At 49.1% G+C, this 20,802-nt stretch overlaps 1 protein-coding gene across 13 annotated transcripts in view; it reads left to right on the forward strand.

Annotated features, from left to right (window-relative positions):
* LOC147105924 (protein piccolo-like) overlaps positions 1–20,802 on the forward strand; it is a 917,910-nt gene that overhangs the window by 527,825 nt on the left and 369,283 nt on the right. For 10 of the 13 annotated variants that reach the window (XM_086010861.1, XM_086010860.1, XM_086010859.1 and 7 more), the window contains exons 7-9: positions 34–96; positions 1,239–1,375; positions 8,123–8,204. In XM_086010861.1, the coding sequence (XP_085866987.1) occupies positions 34–96; positions 1,239–1,375; positions 8,123–8,204 (282 nt within the window). Of the gene's footprint in view, positions 1–33; positions 97–1,238; positions 1,376–8,122; positions 8,205–20,802 lie in introns of those variants that run through there. The other 3 variants (XM_086010863.1, XM_086010853.1, XM_086010862.1) reach the window with 3 other exon arrangements.

Below are 20,802 nucleotides of genomic sequence, written 5' to 3' on the forward strand. Positions count from 1 at the left end.
TTCTTTTTCCTTCTCTTGCTTTATATCAAACAGGGGTGTGCACAGCACTGAATCAATTAACTGAACCCAACCAAACTAGGTTCATTGAAATCAATTGTGAGTTGAATGATTTGGTTGGACTTTCAGCTTTGTTAAGTTGAGTTTGCTAGCTAATGAAGGAGCACTGAGTGACATTATATGGTATATATTGCAAGGCATGGTCATTGGTTCTTGGGAAGATTTGTGTATTGAAAATACCAAAGGAAACTAAAGACCAATCTATGTGCACTATTGTTGCTAGGCTTGCAGTTTCAGCTATTCATCTTAACAATTAAGATATGAAACATGCTTCATGTTCTAACTGAGGATATTACTGCTTCAGATTAGACAAATGCAAATCCCAAACCAAATTGTATTGGTATGTTGTCCAGTTTCTCGGCATCGAGCTGGTTTTAGAGATCTGCCCTCAGTAAAATAATTTCCCTCCAAAGATTAAGGGTAGATTTCTCACACATTCGCCGTTGGTGGGTGGAAGATCTACCCTTGATCATTCAGGCAACATCCATGAAAGTGCAAATTATTATAGATCATTAGAAGGAGTGGACTGACTAGCCTTGTTTTCATTCCAAATATTATATTCTTATATTGTCCAGTTTCTTGACCCTTGGTTTTGAATCGAAGCAATGCATGTTTCCCAGAATCTGTGGCAGAATTTATGTTGTCCCGACTAGTTTCCTTTTGCTCATCACAACTATGAAAAATAATTGACTCAATGAAGATATTTTCAACCTACTGATCTGGCTATAACCCCAGATTATGAAGGTTCTTTTATATTTAGTTTTGAATTTATATTTTACAACTAACTCTATAATTCATTCTTGAAAAAAAATTGTCAGAAAAAGATTTGACGAGTAATAATGGGGCATTCACAGTATTCCTGTGCAAAAACCTGTACCCTATTAAAGTTCAGGAAACTATCTAATGATTTCAACATCAGATGGTTTGCACACCTTTAGTCTCTAGTTAATAAATCTGTGATATGTTTACAAATCGCATTTCTGCTCTTCAGTTGCACTTCTTGTGAATTGCCATAGCCCTGTGTCATAGGTTGTAATCTTGCATGAACATATTGAAAAATGCATAGACTTGCATGCTGCAGTAACCAAACAGCACAATGCCGTCCTTTCCTGGTAGTTTGCTGCCACTCCTAAACTCCTATTGTCTGGCCGGGAGAACTGACATTTCCTTGATTTTCAAAGCATATCATCTGCGTCGGGAAGAAACAGATTGGTTTGACAAGCCACGTGAATCTCGCCTTGAGGATGCACCTGCCTCAAATCGCAAACTTCCGGAGAAATTAACCCACTCGAGACAATCTCAACAGCAGTCTACAGAAGTAAGAAACCATTTATTAGGTTTACTTTTTACATTGACTCATCTTATTCATGACTAAATATGAATTAGAAGTAATAAAAAAGAAATTAAATTCTGCTAATTATGCAATTAAATATTAAATGTAGTATTGGTCTGCTTTTCTCAGTTTTGAATACCAGATCCTAATGGACAGTAGACTATTATATTTAGAAAATATTTTAATCCAATATTTTAGCCTAGAATTTAGCATTAGCATAAAGTGCCTAACATATTCATATGCTATTCCTCTGTTCAATTAAAATAAATGATCAACACCTCTGTGTAGTGCAGTGGTTGTGTTACTGGACGAGTAATCCAGAGGAACGTGAGTTCAAATCCCACCATTGTAGGAATGTCTAGTTCCTATCCAAAAGACTGAGGTCCACTCAGGCGATCAAATAAACGAGGTTTAATGAAAAGTAACAGAGTTTAACAGATAACTACAGGAGAACATCGAATATAGGTCTAGTCAGTTCAGAGGCTCCACGAGGACTGCTAGGGCGGTCCCGTGGCTGTCATCACGTTTTTCCCGCCGGTGGAGGATCACGTGATGAACGGCATGACACCATCGCGTTTACCCGCGCTATTAAAGTGATTGCGCTCTGTACATGTAAACAGTGAAAACAAAGATACAGACTCAGGCTGTAGCCAACATATTATTAAAGGGAATTATATACAACTGATTGGAGTCCCTTAGTGGCTCTGCCACATGCGCCCCCCCAGAATTGTCTTTAATAGCAAAAGTAAAATGGCGAGGAGGCCTGACAAGCCTTTCAGATCGACTTCTGTAGCCTTGAAGTGGAAGCTGAGGACGGCGGGCGAGCTGGCGGATGGTTGCGTTTGATCTGGCACGGCGACTGTGGGCGGTCGGCCACGTTTTGGCGGTTGTGCGATCTCGACTGGGCGGTCAAGGTCCAAGTGAGCCGGCTTCAACCGGTCAACTGAAATGTGGTCCGGTTTACCACCGACATCGACCGAAAAAGATTTGTCTTCCGGCTCTATCACACGGAAAGGACCAGTGTAAGGGGGTTTGAGCGGGTCCCGATGAGCGTTGTGGCGGATAAACACATAGTCGGTGTTCTTCAGCTCAGCTGGGACGTGGGAACTCTGCAAGCCGTGATGCGACGTAGGCACTGGAGCGAAACTTCTGGCTGCCTCCTGGTGGCTGATGAGCTGCTGGGACGCGGACCATGGCTCTGTTGGAGACGGAAGGAAATCCCCTGGTACGCGTAGCGGCTGGCCATACACGAGCTCCGCCGAGGACAATTGAAGATCTTCTTCAGGTGCAGTACGAAGACCCAAAAGGACCCATGGAAGCCTGTCCCCCCAGCCCACGCCTTGAAGGCTGGCTCGCAGTGCGGCTTTGAGCGACCTGTGGAATCATTCGCACAAGCCGTTCGCCTCTGGTTGGTAGGTGGTGGTGTGATGTAGCTTGATGCCGAACCCCTGAGCCACAGCGTTCCAGAACTCCGAAGAAAACTGCGGCCCACAATCGGACGAGATATCCGCCGGTATCCCGAAGTGGGCGACCCAAGAGGAGATGAATGCCCTGGCGACGTCTGCGGAAGTGGTGGAAGACAGAGGAACCGCCTCCGGCCATCGAGTGGTGCGGTCCACCATTGTAAGAAGATGAGTAAACCCGTGCGAAGGCGGAAGTGGCCCCACCAGGTCCACATGCACATGATCAAACCTACGTTCTGGAACAGCGAAAGTGGCCAATGGAGCCTTGATGTGACGCTGCACCTTGGCCTTTTGGCAGACCATGCAGCTATTGGCCCAGTCGCGAACATCCATGTGCGTGTCCCGCCACACGAATTTGGACGACATCAACCGTTGCGAGGCCTTCATGCCAGGGTGCGACAACCCGTGGATGGCGTCAAAAACTTTTCGGCGCCAGGCGACCGGGACGATAGGGCGAGGATCTCCTACGGAGTCGTCGCAGAGTAGCGTTGTGCCCGCGGCATGGAATTTGACGTCGGCCACTTGGAGGCTAGAGGGGTTGGTTCTGTAAGATTGGACCTCCGGATCCGAGGCTTGATCCGCAGCCATGAGGGCATAGTCGATGCCGAGCTGGACTGCATGAACGGTTGCGCGGGAGAGTCAATCCGCCACCAGGTTGTCCTTACCGGATAAATGCTGAATATCAGTGGTGAATTCTGAGATATACGTCAACTGACGTTGTTGCCGAGTTGACCACGGTTCGGCGGTCTTGGCCATAGCGAACGTTAGTGGCTTATGGTCCACAAAAGCCGTAAACGGACATCCCTCTAACAAGAACCGGAAATGGTGGATGGCCAGAAAAAGGGCCAGCAACTCCCGGTCGAACGTGCTGTACTTTCGTTCGTTTAGCCGTAGTTGACGGCTGAGAAACGCCAGCGGTTGCCACATCCCCTGCACCCACTGTTCCTGCACTGCGCCGATGGCGTAGTCCAACGCGTCGGTGGTAAGGGCGATGGTGGCACCTGGCAGCGGGTGTGCCAGCATGGTTGCGTTGGCTAAAGCGCCTTTTGTGTCGATGAACGCCCGGTACATGTCGACCGTCCAGCTGATCGGATCCTTGCCGGACTTGCCCTTGAGGGCCTCGTACAGGGGCTGCATGAGCAGAGCTGCATAAGGGACGAACCGGTGATAAAAATTTACCATCCTGAGGAACTCCTGCAGGGCCTTGATGGACTGCGGGCGCGAGAACGAAGTAACTGCTTCCACCTTCGTTTGCAGGGAAATTGCGCCGTCTAATGTGATGCGATGGCCTAAAAAATCAATCTGCTGCAGGCCAAACTGGCACTTGGCCGGGTTGATGATCAAGCCGTGTTGACTGAGGCGTCTAAAGAGGGTGTGCAAATGGCAGATGTGCTCCTCTTTATTAGGGCTGGCGATGAGGACGTCATCGAGGTAGACAAATAGAAACTTGAGGTCCCGAAGCACGGAGTCCATCAAGCCTGTGCAGCGTTCTTCAATCCAAACGGCATCCGCAGAAATTCAAACAGGCCGAATGGGGTGATGACTGCAGTTTTCGGGACGTCTTGCGGGTGTACGGGGACCTGGTGGTAGCCACGGACAAGGTCGACTTTTGAAAAAATGGTATTTCCCGCCAAATGTGCAGAGAAATCCTGAATATGAGGGATCGGGTACCGATCAGGAGTAGTGGCGTCGTTCAGGCGTTGGTAGTCGCCGCAAGGCCGCCATCCGCCGCCAGGTTTCGGAACGATGTGGAGAGGCGAAGACCAGGGACTATTCGACCGGCGAATAATCCCTAGCCGCTCCATCGTGTAGAACTCTGCTCTCGCAGCCGCGAGCTCGCCAGGTTCGAGGTGCCGGGCCCGTGCGTAGACCGGGGAGCCAGTAGTGGTGATGTGATGTTCGACACCATGTTTCGCGGCCATGGAAGAGAAAGTGGGTCTGGTCAGGTCTGGGAAATCTCCGAGGAGGCGAGTGAAGTCATCCAGAGGTGGGGATGCGCAGGAGACAGTGTGCGCCACAGTGTTACCGCAGTAGCACGGGATGGAGTGTAAAGTGGCCGCATTGATCAACCGGCGGTGCCGTACATCCACCAGGAGGCCGTTGGTGCACAAAAAATCCGCCCCGAGGATGGCTTGAGAGACTTTGGCCATGATAAAATCCCAGTAAAACCGCTGGCCGCCGAAGCACACCTGGACCCGCCGTCTTCCGAAGGTCCGAATGGCCCTGCCATTAGCCGCCTCGAGGGAGAGGCCGTGCCCCCCCCCAACTTGTAGATCAAGATCTGATGCGGGTAGGATGCTACACTGCGCCCCGGTGTCGCAAAGGAAACGTCGACCAGATAGGGAGTTGTTGATGAAGAGGAGTTTTCCCGAATTACCGATTGCCATCGCAGCCGCGGGCCGCTCGTTATAACTGGTCCTCTTTCGACAGGGTGGCTGCTGTTTTTTTTTGAGCAAAAAGCTGCAGGGAGGGCAGCAGCATCTTGCTTTCACGCCAAAACAGGCGTGGTAGAAGCACAACCCCGCAGGTTGAGGGGCTGGAGCAGCGTCTGTGGGGGATGGGCGCCTCGTGGCAGCGCAGTACTGCTGTGTCACCGCGAAGGTCTTGTCCACATCGGCAGCTAGCTCTGCGTAGTCGGTGACTTCCGACCTGGCTAGGGCAGCCTGCACTTGCTCCGGTAGCTGGCTGAGGAATAGCTCCCTGAAGAGGAAGCATTCCGGTTCGGAGCCCAGGAGCGTGAGCATTTGGCTCATGAGCTCGGACGGCTTGGAGTCCCCGAGGCCGGGCATATTGAGCAGCCAGCGGCGCGCTCCGACTTCGTGAGCCCGAAGACCTGTAACAACCACGCCTTTATCGTATCATACTTGCGATCGTCTGGTGGATTGCCAAGCAGGCTGACGATCCGCGAGGCTGTGGCACTGTCGAGGGCGGAGACCACGTGATAGTAACGGGTCTGATCTGCAACGATGTTCCTGATTGCGAACTGGGCTTCAGCCTGGATGAACCACGCGGCTGGCTGTTGCTCCCAGAACTGTGGTAGCTTCAAAGCAGCGGCGTTTGATTCCATGTTCAGTAACTTCTGCGAAAACCGTTCGCAAAAGTCGGGGTCACCAATGTAAGAATGTCTAGTTCCTATCCAAAAGGCTGAGGTCCACTCAGGCGATCAAATAAACGAGGTTTAATGAAAAGGAGCAGAGTTTAACAGATAACTACAGGAGAACATCAAATATAGGTCTAGTCAGTTCAGAGACTCCACGAGGACTGCTTGGGCGGCGTCATGACATCATCACGTTTTTCCCGCCGGTGGGGGATCACGTGATGAACGGCATGACGTCATCGCGTTTACCCGCGCTATTAAAGTGATGTAAACAGTGAAACAAAGATACAGACTCAGGCTGTAGCCAACATAGTATTAAAGGGAATTATATACAATTGATTGGAGTCCCTCAGTGGCTCCACCACACCATAGTAGTTTGAGAATTCATTTCTGGAAATAAAAAGCTGTCGGATTGTCAAACAATCCCTGATGTCCTTTAGGGAAGGAAACCTGCCGTCCTTACCCGGTCTGGTCTATGTGACTCCAGCCTCATACCAATGTGGTTGACTCTTAACTGCCCTCTGAGTGGCCGAACAAGCCACTTGTATCATCACCTGCCAATTATAGTGTACTAGCTGGGGAGCCCCGCGTTGCGAGGGCAATTTTGGGGCGCGAGGGCAATTTTGGGGCGTTTGGTCTCCCTGCCCCTGTGTGTCCCCCCTCTCCCTGTCATGTCCTCTCCCTGTCCTATCCCTCCCTCCCCTCTCTCCCTCCCCTCCCCTCTCTCCCTCCCTCCCCTCTCTCCCTCCCTCCCCTCTCTCCCTCCCTCCCCTCCCCTCCCCTGTCTCCCTCTCTCCCCTCCCCTCTCTCCCCTCCCCTGTCTCCCTCTCCCCCCCATCCCCCCCCACTCCTCCCCTCCCCCGCTCCCCCACTCCCCTCTGTCCCTCTCTCCGGCCCCTCCCCCTGCCTAGCGCCTGAGGTCCGGTGCCGTTGCTGAGGTCCCCCGCGTATCGCGCGGCTGATGGACGGCCGCTGCGGGCGGGCGGGCAGCGCATGCGCGGTGAGTGTGGGCGGCGCATGCGCGGTGATTGCGGGCGGCGCATGCGCGGTGAGTGCGGGCGGCGCATGCGCGGTCAGTGCGAGCGGCCCGCGGGAGCCGGCAAGGCCGTTAGCGAGCGGGAAACTTCGGGCGGCGCGCCCGCGCTCCGTCCGCGACACCTGAGAGGGGGAAGTAGAGAGAGACAGAGAGGGAAGAGGAGAAGGAGAGAGAGGGAAGAGGAGAAGGAGAGAGAGGGAAGAGGAGAAGGAGAGAGAGAGAGGGAAGAAAGAGAGAGAGAGAGAGAGAAATTTTTTCAGCTTCAGGCCCCGAGTCCCCCCTGCGCGAGGGTGAGGAGGAGGGGGGGGGGGTTGCTAAACACAATATAAAACTCAAATAAATTGTTAATTAATTGCCTAACACATAATTGAAATATTTACCTTAGTTCCCTAACACACAGAAAGTGTGGGGGAAAAAATCGTGGAAAATCAAGATGGCGGCCACTCACCTCGGTTCAGAAGGATAAGGCCCGCCCACACACGCACTGATTGGTCGACCGGTCAGGTCACCGAAGCGTAGGATTGGTCAATCGTCGAGTCACTCGACACTCAACTGTAGGAAGACCTCGACGTCACACGGTCGCTAATGAGATGCTAATGAGCGGAACGCTGAACGTTTTTGGGATACCGCGGGCGGGATTTTTGTCCGGCCGAAACGTAAATATGCCTATGACCGGTCCGGAATCGCAAGCTTTCTTTTGAGGCGACGCGCGCGTCGGTACGCTCTGTAACTTCCAAACGTATAGAGACCAGGCGGACAGACAGACAGACAGACAGACGGAAGAGCCGCTTTATATATATAGATACATTATTTTTTTCTACATTTTCTCATCTCTTGCTGGGCTATGATTACCATTAAACATAACGCTTAAAAAGTATTTGACTAGAGCAATATTTAACTGGCTTTACATTGGAAATCATTAGGGTGCAGAAGTAACCTTCCTTGGAGAATTGTACATGATTTGTAGTTTATTGATTCTTAGTTTAATTGGCTACAGTTCCTTCATGAAGACATGACGGCCTGCAAGCTTCCTTTTTACAAGTGTTTTTTTTGTGTGCAAAGCTTTCTGCAAAATGTTTGTTGTATTATTTCAAGAAAAATATGTTGAAGCAAAGAACTTCTTTCTTATTCTCTAGGCTGGTGGGAAGCCTGTTCAGTACAACTTTCCCCACACTCGGGTCAGAGTTCAAAGGGATCTAAAGGACCAGACGGTATCAGGTAGAAGAACTTTGTCTTCACCCAACCCTGAGTGTGCCTTGTTCTAATTTAATTTAGATTCCCTTCCAGCTTTGCTTGCCATGCTGTCATTTATTGCTGGTTGTCTATTGCATTTTCATATGAGGCACACATATCAAAAGTGTTAAGATATGTGACTGCAATATCATGAATGTATCAATATTATTGTTCTAGAAGTCTTAGAAGTTTACGGCACAGAAGGGGGCCGTTTGGCCCATCGTGTCTGTGCCTGCAAATGGCTGGGGTTCTTTTGGCCTTTAAAACCCTTGGTACAATTCTACAACCTGTATAAAGCTACAATGTTCTTAATCTTTGAAGGTTTTTCTTCCAACTTCAGTTTTCCATGTGTAACTTTATTTGGAAAAGCTCTTCTAATTAACATTTGTGAATCACCAAGCTACTGTAGATTAAGACTAAAATATTGAGAGTCAGGTTTCACTGATGATATTACAAATAAGCTGGTCTCATAGTTATACAGTACTGCGACTTATAAAGTACCAATTTATAAATTTCTACTGGTGATGAGTTAATCTGTGGGTTCAGGGTTTCACTTTCACTTGTGTCACTTCCATCACTTCTGTAAGATTCAGCAGTTCTCAGTCAGGCTTCTGTATGGAGTGCTCGAATATATAAGACTTTACAGGGTGAGTTCTCTCGCCATCAACTGGGCAACAGCAGTGTATAAACAGAGTGGGAAATTTCCTGAGTGAGGAAAGTCAGGTGGAAGTCATTTCCACCTGTTGTGCACCTTTACAATGCATCCCCCGAGTTCCCTTGCCCTTTCTCAGCCTTCCCACCATCCAGCTGCTGAGTCTCGACTGGCCTCATTTGTGTACATCAGAGTGAGAGCTCGTAGTGTAGCAGCTGCAATATTCCTGGGTTGGCGCTACTAAAGCAAACTGAATAGCTTAGACTGAGATTTAGGAAGCATAGCAGCTGCCAGGATCACCAGATCAAGGCGGAAATGCAGAGTTTGTGAGCTTGCAGAGTCTGGAGTGTTTCAACGCTGATTTCTGTAGCTTGGAAATGCTTTTTGAACCCATTTTGGAGATTTATCTACAAAAAATGCAGATGTTCCTCACTGCATCTCACAGGATCAGTCCACTGGCCGATTTCTTGACCCCTTCCCACCTGCAGTCGGGACATCTCATGAGCTGGTGTGGCTTTCCCTGTGGGAGACCCCTGTATGCCATTATCATGGAAGAGAAGGAGTGTCAGTTCACCAGGTATTCCCATAGAATATACAGGCAGCACAGGTTATATGAGGAGCTCGCTAACAAGCTCTGCATAAGAAGAATGTGCTTCACCAAAGTGGCAATAGAGCATCTCTATGACCTGCTGCAGGAAGTCCTGAAGTCGCACACGGCTGCCTCTGCTGTTTTCTCGGCGACTGTGAAGGTGACCACCATCCTCAACTTCTGCAGCACGGTGCCATTTCAGCCACATGGGATCTCTATAACATCAGCTGAAGAGTAGTATAGGTATATATTCATCAGGTCACTGACGTCCTTTAGGTGAGAGCAGCCCAATTCATAATAATAACAATTTGCTTTTATGTAACACCTTTAACGTAGAAAAAACATACCAACACACTTTACAGAGGAATATTCAGACAAAATTGGGCATTGAACCAATATTAGGAGGGGTGACCAAAAACTTGGTCAAAGAGTGATCCTTCATTCCTTGCAAATTACCGACTTCTTCACTACCCTCTCTTTCCTCTCCAAAGTTCTTGAACGTGTTGTCGCATCCCCAAATCCATGTCCATCTTCCTCTCAATTGCATGCTTGAATCTCTCTAATCAGGTTTCCCATTTGCCACAACACTGAAATTACCCTAATTAAAGTCACAAATGACACCCCCTCTGTGACTGGAACTGTGGTTCTTTTTTTAAAATTCGTTTTTAGGGGATGTGGGCATCGCTGGCAAGGCCAGCATTTATTGCCCATCCCTAATTGCCCTTGAGAAGGTGGTGGTGAGCTGCCTTCTTGAACCGCAGCAGTCTGTGTGGTGAAGGTGCTCCCACAGTGCTGTTAGGGAGGGAGTTCCAGGATTTTGACCCAGCGATGATGAAGGAACGGCAATATACTTCTAAGTCAGGATGATGTGTGACTTGGAGGGGAACTTGGAGCTGGTGGTGTTCCCATGCATCTGCTGCCCTTATCCTTCTAGGTGGAAGAGGTCGTGGGTTTGGGAGGTGTTGCCGAAGAAACCTTGGCGAGTTGCTGCAGTGCATCTTGTAGATGGTACACACTGCAGCCACGGTACGCCGGTGGTGGAGGGAGTGGATGTTTAAGGTGGTAGAGGGGGTGCCAATCAAGTGGGCTGCTTTGTCCTGGATGGTGTTGAGCTTCTTGAGTGTTGTTGGAGCTGCACTCATCCAGGCAAGTGGAGAGTATTCCATCACACTCCTTACTTGTACCTTGTAGATGGTAGAAAGGCTTTGGGGAGTCAGGATGTGAGACACTCATCGCAGAATACCCAGCCTCTGACCTGCTTTTGTTGCCACAGTATTTATGTGGCTGGTCCAGTTAAGTTTCTGGTCAATGGTGACCCCCGGGATGTTGATAGTGGGGGATTCGGTGATGGTAATGCCATTGAATGTCAAGGGGTGGTGTTTAGACTCTCGCTTGTTGGAGATAGTCATTGCCTGGCACTTCTGTGGCGCGAATGTTACCTATCCCCCCTTGTCCTTCCCGACCTCTCTCAGACCAACCTCCTCCAACACCTCCTCCATTGTCCAGCTAAGAGGGATTACCCTCACGTGGTTCCACTCTTACCTATCCAGTTACAGTCAGAGCATCTCTAGCAGTGGCTTCTCTTTTCACCCCCGCACCGTTAGCTCTGGAGTTCCCCAAGGATCTATCCTTGGCCTGCTCCTATTTTTCATCTCCATGCTGCCTCTCGGCAACATCATCTGAAAACACAGCGTCAGGTTCCACATGTACGCTGCTGACACCCAGCTCTACCTCACCACCACTGCTCTTGACCCCTCCACTGCTTCTGTGTTGTCAGCCTAATCGTCCTGATATCCTGTCATGGTAGTGCCATAATTTCCTGCAGTTAAACATGGGTAATATCGAAGTCCCATCACAAGCTATGTACCCTCTTCACTGGTTCCAGCCCCCTCCTCAGCCAGTGACAAATAGAATGGCACTGTCTGGTTGAAGCCGACTATTCGCACACTCGGCATCCTGTTTGATCCTGAGCTGAGCTGCCGACCGTATAGCCTCTCCATCACAAAGACTGCCTGCTTCCATCTCCTTAACATTGCCCATCTCTGCCCCGCTTCAGCCCTTCTATTGCCCAAACACTCACCCATGGGCCAACCTCCCATCCTCCACCCGCCATAAACGCCAGCTCATCGAAAATTCTGACATGTGGGATTAAATTCAACTTCAACTAATTTGAAAAAAGCTATTACCACTGGTTGGTGAGTCAGTAATTTGAGGGCATACATTGATCACCAAAAGAACAAAAGGATGGGTTCATTTTTTTATTTACACAGAGGGTTGTTACAACATAGGATGTCCTAACAGAAATATTGGTGGCACCTGAATTCACAATAGTTTTTAAAAGTGAAGTGGATAAATATTGGGGAAAAAAATAAAAGGATATGGGGAGAGGACAGGGGGTTGGGACCAAGCAGATACCTCTTTTGAAAAGTTAGAACAGCCACAGATAGGACCTGTTTGCTCTGTTGTCGTCATTGATCTGATCTACTCAGGATAACTGCCTGCACAAATGAGACAAAAGAGTCATAAAATCATACACCTTGTAACCACAGTGGCATTGACAACTGCTGATATATGGTTCCTGTTACCCTGCTCTTCAGTCCAAACTTCAAATTGCTTTAACTTATTCTCCACACTGTCAATCCTAAATCATTCAGAGCTCGACTAATCGAATTCATTCAGGACCTTCTGTACCATGGATTTATGTCCATTCTAGAATATCCAAAGTCAGCCAGAAATCAATTCAGCCGCAACAAAGCGGCTACATTTCCTTCTGCTCAGAAAAAGGTGAAAAGAATATTTGATTTGCTTTATTTTTGACCAGCTAATGAAATTATGCATTTTTGAAATGTATATTTCTTAAGATAGGATATTTGTTATTAGGAGCAAAAAAGGTAGTAACCAATGTGTATACCTGTAATAATCTTTTATAACCCCATTGTTTCCTTTCAGTCTTCTCTCCTCTTGTCTCCTTCACTCTGCTGTGAAACTAAGAAAGGATCCAGCAAGCTGCCTAACAGCAGTTTCAGGCAGGAAACCTTTTCTTTCCCATCCTTGCCTCACCTTTCGATACTCAGGAAATTGTGGCAGTTTATGCCACAGACTTGTCCACAACTATGACAAATGTGCTCTATAACTGGGCAACACTGCTTTATAATCAGCCAACTGGATTGAGTTGGTTTTGTCCTAATAGTAATATTTTTAAATGGAAGGAAGACTCGCCAGGATGGACACACACTCTGGCTCCTTGAACAGTGGTTCCATCGGTTAAAGGTACAAACTTTCAGCAGCAGCTGTTTTCCTCTTTCAGCCCAATCACGATAACCAGCAAGCTCTGAATATATGATTGCGTCTTCTCTTACCCAACCTCCAGGTGATGCCTTCCACAAGCTGCCATCCCAAGTCTTAGTTTCCTCATCAGCTATACCACCGGTTCCTGCTTTCAATTTGGTGGAATGAGCTACTCAGAACAGCGTGTATTGTGCCAGCCACCTCGATGCTCAATGCTGCATGCTAGGCTAGGCTGACTCATCAACTGCTTAATTCAGGCCCTCGTGAGGTGCTTTGGCAGAGTCATGCCCACCATGGTGCTGCCTCTCCCTACAGGGTGCTCGGTGACAGATCAGTGTAGGCTGGAGCCCTTGTTGCCTGCTGCAGCTTCCCCGTTTTCTATTAAATACATTGGCAAAAGTTATTTTCTGTGTACGTCAAATGTTGCTATACATATTCTATTTACTATGTCCAGGAAACATTTTACTGTTAAAATGCTGATTGAGACCTTAGGTCTCATCAAATGTAATATAGCTTATGCAAATCACATTGTGTTTATTACAAAATTGTCCTTATCAAATTATTATGACTGTTAATAGGGCTCAAAATGAGTGCAGGAAGTGGTAAATGTGATCAGTTAATGCACATTGGCATTGCACAGTACAGGAAACGTTCTGGTATCCGGCACTGACGGGACCGAGCTGGTGCCGTACCATCAAAACTGCCGTAGAAACCAGCGCTAATGTTAAAACATAGGGAGCTTTTGAGCTCCGTGTGAATCAACAAACCCTGCTGCTTAGCAACAGCTTCAAAACAGTCGGCCGCAGCTTAAAAGCGTCTCTGTAGCTAAGCAACAGCTTCAGCTAGACCTTGCAGAGCCTGACTGGAAATTAAAAAGCAACAAGAAGTAAAAAAACTTATAGGAAATGGCTCCTGAATTTTGCCGGTAGATAGAGCTTTCCGGACATTTAACCTCCGGTTAAACGAAAGTTTCCTGTAATTGGTGTTATGGTTGCTGACACCTGTTCAAAATTTAGTTTTAACACAGTCTAGTGATTAATGTTTACTTGGAAAATGTGGACACTAATGTTCACAAGTGCTTTATTATAACAGGTAAACTGATTTGAAAGCTGGAGAGCTCTGATTTATCATGATTGAAATTGGCACTTAGTATTCCTGATTTAGCTTGTAGTCGGTGACACTCTCAACAGCAGCATTTAGTTCCTTTATTTAAAGTGTAAATTTGACTTGTATGTGAAAATCAGATGGATGTTTTAAAATGTCCTTTTTTAACACCTTTATGCTGATTTTTAAGCAATATATAAGTATATATAGTGGAAAGCCTTGAAATTTTGCTCCGTTTTCAGCACAATAGTAGTATACATTGGCAGGAGGGGAGAATTTGGGAGAATACTTGATTCCGTCCCTCCTTGGGCTCAGTCATAAATCCCGACAGAGGTGAGGCCGAATGATTCTTGTGCCTGCACCCCTCCGTTGTGATGTAATTTTTGGGGGCTAGGCTGGGGAGATCCTGGCTCCCCCTGAAATCCTACCCATTCGGCCTATGATATGGCCAGCGGTAAGTGCGTCTGCATGAAGCAGACATATGTGCCATACAAGGGCCATGAATGGCCAATGCCATAGCCAAACCACAATGGCCCCAGTACTGATTCCAGGACCATCTAAGAGACGGCGATTGTCACTTGGACATCATCAGATCACCAAAAGCGCACTTATTATATCTGGGCTGTAATAATTAGGCAAACTCCACAATTAATTAAAATTATGAAGTTCTTCTGTTCAAGACCTTTTTGCCTGAAGAAAGAAAAGACTGTTGACAAGACTTTGTGCTGCACAGAAAGCCCTCGATACTGAGCAGCGTGTTTATTAATAGTAATGGCATCAGAAAGGTCATAGTCACAATGGGCTGGATTTTGCTAGGGCCGGGGAGGCGGGATTGGAGGCGTGTGGGGGATAAAAATCGCAAAACTGGCGTGCGGGCCCAAACCCACCTCCATCCTGCCTCCACGCAATTTTCCTAAATTCGTGTCTGCTGGTCCCGACTCCGTCCCGCCTCCAGGAGGCGGGATAGGCCCTTAAGGCCCTTAACAAGCCCTCAATTGGCTCTATAATCCCAATTTCCTAACCAGTTGCAAGTTTAATCATTTTCCCACGTGAAACACGCCTGGTGGGAAACACACATCTGAAACGTGGCGGGAGCACAACTGGCTTGCGGAGTAGCAGCTGCAGCTCAACCATTAAATGGCAGATTTGAACAGGCTTTAATTGCAGGTGGCATAACTTTGCTCTCTCAGGTCTGGGGGATCTTTCAGAAGGCATACCCACAGCTCTGGAAGTTTGCAGCCTGACAACCATCTCCAGTGTGACCTCCTGGGAAACCCCTTTCGCCACCTTCACTGAGCGCTTCCTCAACTGAGGCATCTACCAGAAGCATGGGAGCCATTTTTGTCCTGCCCTTCTGGATATTACATGAGGCCGTCCAACAGCAGCAGCAACAACAGTTGCGCCAAGCTGCTGCTGCCCCACCTGAGGATGCACAGGCCAGAAGGGGCCAGCGCATGGAAGGCCGTCGGCGCAGGAGATACCCCCCAAACAGGGTCTACAGACGCAGGGTCAGCTACCTCAACATGTCTGAGCAGCAGTGCCAAAGGCGGCTCCGACTTTCGCGAGAGATAGTGGCTGACATCTGCGCAATGCTGCAGCAAGACCTGGAGCCCAGAGGAGCAGCTGGACACCCCTTATCAGTGGCCGTCAAAGTCACCATCGCACTCAACTTTTTTGCCTCAGGCTCATTCCAGGGATCAGCGGCAGACATCAGCGGCATCTCCCAGGCGGCCGCACACACCTGCATCAAGCGGGCAACCGATGCCCTCTTTGCCATCGCGCACAATCACATCCATTTCACCAAGGATCGAGCAAGTGTCATGGCGAGAACGGTTGGATTTGCTAATCTTGCAGGCTTTCCAAGGGTGCAGGGCATCGTTGATTGCACACATGTGGCCCTTAAGGCTCCCCATCGCAATCCTGGTATTTTTGTCAACCGCAAGGGCTTCCACTCCCTCAACGTTCAGCTGGTGTGTGACCACAAGAAGGAAATTTTGCATGTTTGTGCCAAGTACCCTGGCAGTTGCCATGACTCCTTCATACTGCGCCAGTCTACTGTGCCTCCGCTATTCAGTCCGCCACACCAACTTAACGGATGGCTACTTGGAGACAAGGGCTATCCCTTGAGGACGTGGCTATTGACGCCGCTGAGGAGGCCATCCAACGCAGCTGAGGAGAACTACAACTCCAGCCACCTTTCCACCAGAGCCATGATCGAGCAGACCATTGGTCTGCTGAAGATGCGCTTCAGATGCCTGGATAGATCAGGTGGAGCCCTGCAATACTCAGCAGCCAGGGTCTCCAGAATCGTTGTGGTTTGCTGTGTGCTTCACAACATGGCACAGCGTCATGGCTTGCAGATGGCCGAGGACCAAGTGGCTCCTGACATATCCTCCTCAGATGAGGAGGAGGAGGAGGGGGAGGAGGAGAGTGAAGACGAACATCTTGCAGAGGCTCATCAACCAGCGGCAGCAGTGCGCGAGAACATTGGTGGCCGGCATGCAAGGAACGCGCTCATATTGGGCAGATTTGCTGAGCCTCGCCCATGAGGGACTATTGCCTCGCATCCTTTTACCTGAGCACTGACAATAGCCAGGGAGCAGCTGAGTTCTAGCGATGTGACCACCATACTGACCTCAAAGTGAAAGTCCCATTCGCGAAATAACACACGCCACAACTACAGCAGTAGCCAACAGATGATTTATTACCATTATTCTGATGGCTTTCAACCATAACACATTAAATTCCACCCAAGTGACTACCCTTGTGACTATTTGTGCAGTTTCTTTCTCTTACGCGTGCTCCTACGTAGTGGTTCCCCAGTGGCATCAGCAGATGTGGAGGCCCCTTGCTCACTTCCTTGCTGCTCCTGTCTGGACACCTTTGGCGGGCGTCCTCTGGGGTTGCGAGCCTGTAAGGGCTGCGCAACAGTCTGCTGCTCCTGCGGCTGTGCAGGGGTTGAGACGCCAATCTCACTTGGGTGCTGACTCAGGTGGGGCTCTGACCGAGGACTTGTCAGTGGCATGGAAGTTTGAGCGCTTGGAGAGGAGCCCCCACCTCCTTGTTCTCTGCCACCATCATCCCTCTCATGGGTCAGGTCCCCCTCAGCGCTTGCAAGTGGCGAGAGAGCACCTTGCTGCACATCAGGGGAGCCATGGGGACCCGTGTCGGGACTGGCAGTCCTTCTCAGAGGGACTGCCATGAAGGTCTGGTTTCTCTGTTCAATAGCTGCCCATCGCTCCTCCAGAGATGTCAGTCTAGTCTGAACACTCACCATGTTTTCAACACTCGCGCGACTTATCTCCTCCATGGCCGTAGCCAGCCTTTCCACGGAGGTTGCCATCCTTTCCGTGGTAATGCGTTGATGCGCCAATGACTCCACAAAGGCTCTGCTCATGTTAGCGACGGACTCCTCCATTCGCTCCACACTCGCAGCAACCCTGGAGACAAAACCTGCCAGAGACTCCTGCATATTTTCCTGGAGTGCCATCACCGCTGATACTGTGGATGGACCCAGAGGCAGAGGGTCGACATGCAGCTGAACCGAGCTGGGAGAGTGCTGCGCCCTCCAACTAGGACTCTCCACTGCTGTCCCTGTCTCCACCATCTGCTGAGGCTCACTTGTGAGCTGTGATACACCAGGTGACAACACTACTCTATGTCCCGAAGGTCCCACCGAGGTGTGAGTGTCTGCGCTGGTGCTGGGTGCGTTGCCTTCTGCTGACGCGCCCTCAGAGGTTGCAGCTTCCTCTGAGGAGTCTGGATGCTGAGGCTGAACCTCCTCCTGCGTCCTGGAGACGGGAGCTTGCGATGGTCCTGTGGGGGAGTAAAGGAAAGTGTCAGAGATGAGAGGCCAGGGTTACCTGCACAGTGCTTATTGCAGATGATCAGAGGTCCATCTGCTAGAGCTTTCAAGTCATTATCAGCGAGTCATGCAATGCAATTGAGAGAGTTGGAAAACTCTTCTGTCACCAGCTTGCTCTGCTGCACTGGTCTCTCCGTCCCCCACTTGTGTGTCGTCCTGGATGCCGACGAACTCCAGGATCGCCTCCTCCCATGGGGTCAGCTGGGCTAAGGAGGCTGCCCCTCCCCCTGTCCTGGCTCGCTCTCTTCGGTTGTGAGCTCTCTTTTCCTGCAATGGGGGAGAGAAGTGGAGTTTGAGCGAGAATGAAGGAGTGAGTGTAGAGAGTCGATGGCATAGATGCTTAGAAGGAGAGAAAGATGGAGTGAGATGGCAAGACCAAGGGCCCTCCCTATGTGATGTAAGTTGTTTTCATAGCATGACAGTGATAGGGAGTGTGAGGGCTGCATAGTCCATTAGTTAGGTGAATGTGACCATAGAGAGAGAGGGAGTGGGAAAGGGTGCATGGATGTCAGTGTCAAGTGGGATGTGGAGGAAGAGATTGGTAAAGCTGAGAGCTGGTGAGGAAAGGCAATGGGGATCAGATTAAGAGTGATGGGAACATCATACTCACTTTTCCAGTGCGCAGAAGGTCATGGAAGCGTTTCCGACACTGGATCCATGTTCTGCTGGTATTCGAGCTGGCGTTCACCTGCTCTGCCACCCTCAGCCACACAGCCTTGGTTTGCTGGGGTGGCTTCTTCCTCCCCGAGGAGGGGAAGAGCACCTCCCTGCTCTCTGTCGCTCCCTCCACCAACGCCTGGAGGGCTGCCTCGTCAAATCTGGGGCTGCCTTACTCCGATGTGTCGCCATGATTGATGATGGTAGCAGCAGCTGCCAGGGCCAGAAGCTTGGCAGTCTGCTGAAGTGAGCAAGGCTTGTGGAAGCCCTTAAATGAAGCAGCAGTGATGATGTCATCGGAGGCGAGCTTCCCACCTGAAAAGCTCTCCGGCTAGGGGTTCCCACACATGGGGAATCAATTAGGCTATAAAATCAAAATTGCATCAATTTCCCACATCGTTCAGGATTCGTGTGGGAAACACGAAATGTGGGGAACACGACCCCAACCCGCCCCCGTAGCAAAATCCAGCCCAATGAATTTACAATAGACCTTCTGAATAGAATACAGAGATTTTTCTAAGAATGTGTCACTAAACCCAACAGAAAACATCAAACACTGAGGGAGCATCGAGAGTTGCCCTTGTAGACATAAGCTGAATCTTAACTGGCACTCCAAATTAGACTAAAATGTTTAGTGTAATTTGTTTTGTTGCTAGAATCAATCCTGTTAAGGCCAATTAAGGCCTGCTTGCAGCAATACTGGCTCTAGCATTGCGGTCTTCCACAGATTTCCATTTAACTCACCTCTTTACACAGAGAGTGATGAGAATGTGGAACTCACTACCAAATGGTTGAGGTGATTAACATAGATGCATTTAAGGGGAAGCTAGATAAGTACACGAGGGAGAAAGGAATAGAGGGTTCTGTTGATAGGCTGAGATGAAGTAAGGTGGGGGGAGGCTCGTGTGGAGCATAAACACCGGCATGGACCAGTTGAGTCGAATGGCCTGGTTCAGTGTTGTAAAACTCTATGGAAATATTCCAGTCATTGTTTACCCTTACTGGGAACTGAAGTTAAAATAGCAGGCGTGCAGCAAATAACAAACAGTTTACATAATGAGCAGCATTGCCAATGTGTGTATAGAAACATAGAAGATAGGAGCAGGAGTAGGCCATTCGGCCCTTCGAGCCTGCTCCGCCATTCAATGAGATCATGGCTGATCACCCAAATTCAGTACCCTGTCCCTGCCTTCTCCCCATATCCCTTGATCCCTTTAGCCTTAAGAAATATATCCAACTCTTTCTTGAATATATTTAATGAACTAGCCTCCACCGCCCTCTTTGGTAGAGAATTCCACAGGTTCACCACTCTCTGGGTGAAGAAATTCCTCCTCATTTCAGTCCTAAATGGCTTACCCCTTATCTTTAGACTATGACCCCTGGTTCTGGACTCCCCGGCCATCAGAAACATCCTTCCTGCATCTAGTCTGTCCAGGCCTGACAGAATTTTATAGGTTTCGATGAGATCCCCTCTCAATCTTCTAAACTCCAGTGAGTATAAGCCCAATCGACACAATCTCTCCTCATACGTCATTCCTGCCATCCCAGGTATCAGCCAGGGGAATCTTCGCTGCACTCCTTCCATGATGTTACGTCCGTGTAATAATAAGAAAAGGACTGCAGAGAACGGTACAACAGGTGTTTACTCAACGTGGTTCAAACTGCAACTGAAACAACAGATTACTACTCAGCGTTATATACAGGTGTGGTCACTGCCGGTACTACAGTATACATGAGCTGTAAAAAGTAGTTCCCCCTTTAAAGGTAGATACATTACAATTCCTCCCCTTTTAGATTAACAGTACCATAACACTCATTTAACAATTAAATATCAAACTAATTACAATTAACACTTTTAACATGCAACAGTAGCTGAAAATAGTCTATTTATAAATTCAGTCTTTGGGGAGGCTTCCTGATCCTTTCTGGATAGCGCCTTTCCCGAGTGTCTTGCTCTTGGTGCGGAGGCGATTCTGGCCTCCTGTCGTCGGTTGGTTCATCAGCTTCCGATGCTACTGTTTCTGGGGTAGATGCCACCTGTACGTCGGGTTCATCACCAGGTACGTATGGGCGAGGCATAGGGTTGACTTGTTCCTGTGACTCTAGGATCTGGTCAGCATGGCGTCTCACGATGCTCTCCCCAACGTCCACTGTGTACATTAGTGGGCCCTGCCGTGTGCATATCGTTCCTGGCTGCCATTTTTCTGTTCGGTAGTCGCGGGCCAAGACTGGTTGCCCTACATTGAAGCTCCTTGTTGGCTTCTCATGGATGTCCTGGAATTGCTTACTCTCAACATCTCTTCGTACGTTTGGTCTGAGCAAATCCAGGCGAGATCTTAACCTTCGGTTAAAGAACATCATGGCTGGGGCCTGGTTGGTGACTGCATGCGTCGCATTCCGGTAGGCGAACAGGAAATTGTCCACCTTG

This window comes from Somniosus microcephalus, chromosome 17 (assembly GCF_052327205.1).
Source record: "Somniosus microcephalus isolate GS21.2 chromosome 17, FLI_Smic_1.0, whole genome shotgun sequence".
Lineage (NCBI taxonomy): Eukaryota > Metazoa > Chordata > Chondrichthyes > Squaliformes > Somniosidae > Somniosus > Somniosus microcephalus.